The sequence below is a fragment of the Anoplophora glabripennis genome, unplaced genomic scaffold (assembly GCF_000390285.2).
Source record: "Anoplophora glabripennis isolate ALB-LARVAE unplaced genomic scaffold, Agla_2.0 scaffold348, whole genome shotgun sequence".
NCBI classification, from domain to species: domain Eukaryota; kingdom Metazoa; phylum Arthropoda; class Insecta; order Coleoptera; family Cerambycidae; genus Anoplophora; species Anoplophora glabripennis.
This window is the reverse complement of record NW_019416574.1, coordinates 544,790-550,840: the sequence shown is the minus strand read 5'-3', so window position 1 is coordinate 550,840 and position 6,051 is coordinate 544,790. Positions and strand designations below refer to the sequence as shown.

Here is a 6,051-nt window from a genome sequence, read left to right as displayed (position 1 = left end):
TCACGCTCCTCGATGCCGACCTCCTGGTGGTCATTGCCGATGACGGACCCCGGCTTCTTCTTCTGCAATCCAGATCTCCCACCCCACTGACACTTCTTCTGCGTGACCATGGAGCTGCTGCTGGAGACCTGGTGCTAGCTTCGGATGGCGGCAGCCCGGTGGTGACCTTGAAGTGGCTTAGAATGCCCACTGCTATACTACTAATAATAATAAAAAAATATTGTTATAGCAGTGACGTTTTCTTATTATTAAATTGTTTTTTCGTACTGTGCCTATTTAATAAAAACAGCATTTCTATACATTATATTTATTACCCATATTACTAGGTGACTCTATCCTTAAAGAATTATAAAAATTTTCCCTATCTTCCATATATCTTGCCTTAAGGAGGTAATTTTTAGCTAGATCATTAATATTAAAATTGTAACTCATGGCGCCTAACTGACATTTTTCCAGAAATTCTCTTGTTTCTTCTAAAGACTGTAATCTACAATCTTCGTAACAATCTAATGGTTTGAAATATTCATAAAACCCTTTGAATTTTACTGCTTTTCGATGTGATGGAACTTTCTTTTTCACTTTTCTCACTTCCATCTTATTAGTTTTTTCTTCTGCCGTAAATGCCTTTAATATTTTTGTAAATAAATTTTGACTATTTGCAATTTGACGAACAGATTGAATCGAAGTATGTGATTTTGTAGTACCTAAAATAAATATAAATTTTTAATATCTATTTTGTTTTTAATTTTTCTTTAATTGAATGCTTCTTATACAAGGTGATTCACTTAAGGATGTTCGTAATGGAAAATATCTGTAAGAGGTGTACAATAGTACATTGTGTAACGAGTGAGGAAAAGTTGCGAATAGCGCCACGCGGGCGCAGTTGCGGAATGCGCCCAAGTGGCGCTATGGCAACTTTTCCGAACGAGTTGCACATAATTTGTTACAGTACAAAAAAGACGTTTGTTTGATGTATCGTAAGGTAGTTTTCAAATTTAAAATAACAAATGAAAACTCTTAATTTGTCAAATAATTTTAGGAAAATTGAACAAGTTCCAAAATTTGATCGAACCAGTTTGAAAAAAGGATTTGAGGACAGTAAATTTTCAGGAACATTCAAATTATAGTTTAATCAAAGTATTTTCATCAAAAAAATTCTATAAATTTTATAATCACGTTCTGAAGAAACCTAAACGGTAACATGGGCTGGTCCTAGAACAATGTTTAAGATCCATTTTTTTCTAGTTGATCTGCTTTTTCTAGTCCATCTGTTGTTTATTTCCTTCAATGCCTTCATCTCCTGCCACCCAACACAGCTTAACCGTGTTGCTAGTTGCCAGTTCATTTAGCAATTACAAACAGCTCTGAACAAATTCAGAACAAGCCTTGTTTGAGTCTGAGGTGCAGCCTGACTATTGGAGAATATGTGAATAAACTTGTGTGTGTGATATTGTGAATGAAGCTCTTCACATATGGTGATATGACACAGAAAAAGCTATATATTATAAAAATCGGTCGCACCATCAGAGCAACATGGTTTGATGTTATGTGGATGTCGTGTAGTGTTGTGAAGATATGGGTTAAAATAAGTTACACGCTAGACAATATTTCAGTTTGAAACACTGGTAGGAAATCTCTTAAACTTCTTTGCTACGTTTCCTTTTGCCTCATTCTTACTCCTCTTTCTCTCATATTCCATTGCCTGTTTCCATTTTTCCAGTGCATTTTATATCGACCCCCATTATTCCCAATTCCCGAAAGATGAATTTTGCAATCATTCTGTCCAATTAAGATAGGCCTGAATTGGATTTAAGAAGTTTTAAAAAACAGTCTTCAACAGTAATGCAATCAAGATCTTGAAGTTCCCATTGTTATAATCAGAATTATTTGTCCGAGAAGAATGTGCCTGTTGACACGTCTCCGAATGTTATGTGTCCATAATTTATGTGCCTTTCTACTGGTCATACATAAATCGTTGCCTGAATCGATACACTACGCGCCCGAGATATTGTTTTTTTTTTACTCAAGCGATGATTAAGGAAGAATAAAAAAGAATGTCAAATTATAATTACTGAAGCTTGGCTGCCTTGAAATGGTTCTTCGAAAAGTCTGTATCTTGTATTCTGGAACTTTATTCAATAATCTTACGATAATATCCCCAATATACGGCAGATGAGGCGAGTTCTGCGACATAATGTAAAAAGTTTTTTGATAGCTGGGCAATCTGGGATCTCGATAAAGTCGGCACAGAAATTCAAATATCCTAAAAAATGTAATACCGTTAGCCATAAATCGTTTCGACAAATTATTTGAAATAATTGATTTAGATGTCAACAAATTTTAACTGTCTAATACAATAATACAATAATTCATGAAACTATAATAAAACATAATTCATGTAATCAGAACTACCTATAATTTTAAATTAATTTTCTCCATTTAAATAACCATGGATGATCTTCTTTCTGTTTTGCCCTAAATTAACATTATTTAATATCTATAATGCAATGCATTTTTCTAAAATTTTTTTATCACGACAAACAACAAGATAAATTCGAAGTTTGAAAATTATAGGAACGTGACCTCAAAAAATATCATTTAAGACTCCTGTAATTCATTACTAATTAAAAGTGAGGTTGACATTAATGGAAAAGGTCTATTTGCTGAAAATTATTGGTAATTTTCATTGCACTACTGATATTTTTAGTAGGTAATACTGGTATGTGGAATATTACTAATAAATCAATTTCAGAATAAGCTCACGATGTTTTAGTGATTTTATCTGATACAAATGTTCTTTGTAAATAAAAAATAAACATTACAGGTATTTGGACGCATGCTTTTTTCTCACGTATGCCCATGTTCTTCTGAGTCTGTAAATGGCAGGGCTTTGGAGACCACCTATTACGGCTCTGCATGACTGAAAGTTTGATATTCTATAGCATTTATCTGCGACATTTATGAATCTTGCAAGAAGTCTTGCTCTAGTCTGAAACGAAAATATTTATTAATAACACAGTTTTAGTAGGTAATTATTCTAATTAGTTTTTTTACTTTAGTTTAGTTAAGGAAGGTTTTTGGGGTAGCTAAAGATAACATAAAAACATATTTTTTGCCTTAAAGAGCAGTCTTTTTTTTTGTTGATAGAAAAGTCATTGTATTCGGTGTAAACAAGGTACAGGGTGATTCACTATATCTTGACCTCCCTTTTAACTTTTTTGTTTTAAAACTTATAAAAAAAATGTGAAATACAAAAGTTGCACGATTTTTTATGAAATTTTCGAAAATGATAGTAGAAAAACGAAAGTCTAAATAAAATGGCCGTGGTGTCAAATTTGTTTATTTAAATGGCACACCCTGTATATTTTTACATATTTGGATAGAAGGTTCCCTGTCTAGTACCTATATAGGGTTAATTGGGTCCATCTCTAACAATAAGCGAGATTATAATAATTTAATATTATTTAAAAAACTAAAAGAAGGTTTTTTATTAAGAAAATAAGACATTTTGTAATTGTTAGACCTCTTTCAGGCACTTCTGCCTTTTTTTCCAATTACGTAGGAATCTACATATTTAGTTCAGGAAATATAGAGTTAGACGCAACTTTTTGTTTCGGCAAGTTGAACTTATCACTATAGATGCTAAATATTATGTATGTACAATAACATATTAGTTTCCACAGTCATAAAAATGGAGGGAAGATTGTTTACATGGTGGTTAATTGTATAATTTTTACGTAAATTCACGTTTTTCGCTTATAACTTTTTCCGTTCATTTCCGCAAGAAAACATGTACTTTTTTTTTCGTCTTCAAAAGATCTACAAAACTAGCCCTCGAGCGTCAAAAAATATTGATTAGATCAAAAGTTATAAACAGAAGTTTATTTATGACTTTTGAATTAAACATTTATAAACTGTTATTATTACCACAACGTTTTGGCATCGCATCCTCTCATTCCTTATAACTGTCTAATAACTCACACGAAATCTGGAATCGGTAAGTTGAATAGTTTACACTTTGGCCTTATAAACAAATTAACTATTATTAGTCTGGACGATCTCGAGGATCTTTCACAATCGCTGATTTTTTTCAGGGCAGATTTCACAATAATACATTGAAATCTATAATTTTTTTTTAATTTCAAATTTGCAACTTGGAAATTTTTATTTTTCAGCCTTAGTTGCAAAATGAAATATGCGACGCACGAGCGTGATATAGTTATAGAGGGTGATTGGTGAGGAAACGGCCATACTCGAGGAACGTGTTCAGGAGATCAAAATATACAAAAAAAGTCAAATAAACATGTGTCCGATTCTTAACCGTTACTGGGATATTAATTATTAATAGTAAGCGATTAACCGCGGAAAATAATAGTTAACATTTGTTTTTTGTGGTTGTAACGTTCAGCAGTTATTGTTTCAAATAATATTTGGCATTTGTTTTTTGTGGCTGTCANATTATTATTATTATTATTAAACGATGCTCCTTGAGCTCCAACGATGTACTGCTTCATCTGACTTCAGTTCAGTTTCTAGTTCAAGGTCCCTTGCCGCCAGAACAGTCAACACATCAGCGACACAAATCTTCTTTAACATCTGCTTGAGCCAGTAGAAACTCTGTCTAACTTTGTTTAAAGTCTTGTTTACGGCAAAACGTCATCCATCTACTTACACCGTCACGTCGTGGACTTTTCTCTGCACTTCGTCGACTTTATCCTTGGAAGTACGTCCTGCTTTCTTACTTCTTTGCCATGTGTACTTTCTCACTGCCTCTTCAGTGACCCATTTTCTAAGAGGAGTGAATCCTACATTGCCCAGTAATCTTTTAACGTCAATGATTTGTCCGATATTTCTGTACATTTCAGACTGTCACCATTTCGCTGGTCTTCTGTCAGTTTTTTAGAAACATGAAGTAGGTACGTGTGTGTTGCGACTATAGTTTGTACTTTTAATTTAAAGGAATAGAAATGAATATTCGAATGAATGACATATATGAAGATGACGTACATATATCAGAAATGGTATGATTATTAATTGATCTCAACATCAAAACCGAAGAACACTTTCTTTATCATACAATGATTTAATGAGAATTAAACAATATTATCAAAATTAAAGTTGACCTAGCCATTACATAATATTTATAATGAATAACGAAATAAAACGAATATAAATAAATTCTTCTTTTACTTAACTTCAATAATAGCCAGCTTTATGCAGCCAGCGTGAGTTGACAAGGAAGCAATGTGATGATGTCAGCAAGATAAAACTGGCCAGTTCCACACTATTTAGCTTTTGGATGGTCTGCCACAAGAATATATACAAAGCAACACTACTAGCACAAGGAAACGAACAACATCTTAATAAATTGTTCGTTCTTAAAATTTTTAATTTAATTTAGTTTTATTGTAAACAATAAAGAATTTCATGTTTTTAATAATAGTAGTATAGCAGTGGGCATTCTAAGCCACTTCAAGGTCACCACCGGGCTGCCGCCATCCGAAGCTAGCACTAGGTCTCCAGCAGCAGCTCCATGGTCACGCTGAAGAAGTGTCAGTGGGGTGGGAGATCTGGATTGCAGAAGAAGAAGCCGGGGTCCGTCATCGGCAATGACCACCAGGAGGTCGGCATCGAGGAGCGTGACGTCAGAGGCGGCAGCAGGTGCGTGCATGAGCAGCGGCTAGGGGCAGCGGGGGGCAGGCGCCTGGGGCGGCAGCGGGGTGCCGGCGTGTGGGGTAGCAGCGCGATGCCGGCGTGCGGGGCGGCAGCGGGGTGCCGGCTTCCAGCATCGTAGGCCGTATCCGGCCTACGATGCGGGAAGCCGGCAGCGGGCTGCGGGGGGCGGCGGTGACGGGCTCTTGGTATCAATCTTTTTGTTATAAGGTAGAAAATATAAGAAACGTGATAGTTAAAAAAATGGCAACATGGTAACGTAAGCGGTCTGCAATATTTATCGAGCTAAGTAAACAGTCTCGAGCCCCCAAGGTTATAATTCTGCATGTTAGCGAGTTATCTGTGACACTAATATAAATATTGTGATGATTTATTAGG

At 35.1% G+C, this 6,051-nt stretch overlaps 1 protein-coding gene across 1 annotated transcript in view; it reads right to left on the bottom strand.

Annotated features, from left to right (window-relative positions):
• Window positions 1-2,148: 2,148 nt before the first annotated feature.
• Window positions 2,149-6,051, bottom strand: part of LOC111691728 (ras guanine nucleotide exchange factor M-like) — a gene marked incomplete at its 3' end in the record, with an annotated part of 55,072 nt that continues 51,169 nt past the window's right edge. Inside the window, exons 5-6 of the mRNA XM_023454987.1 lie at window positions 2,823-2,989; window positions 2,149-2,263 (exon numbers count right to left, since the gene is read on the bottom strand). Coding sequence (XP_023310755.1) covers window positions 2,149-2,263; window positions 2,823-2,989 — 282 coding nt within the window. The remainder of the gene's footprint in view (window positions 2,264-2,822; window positions 2,990-6,051) is intronic.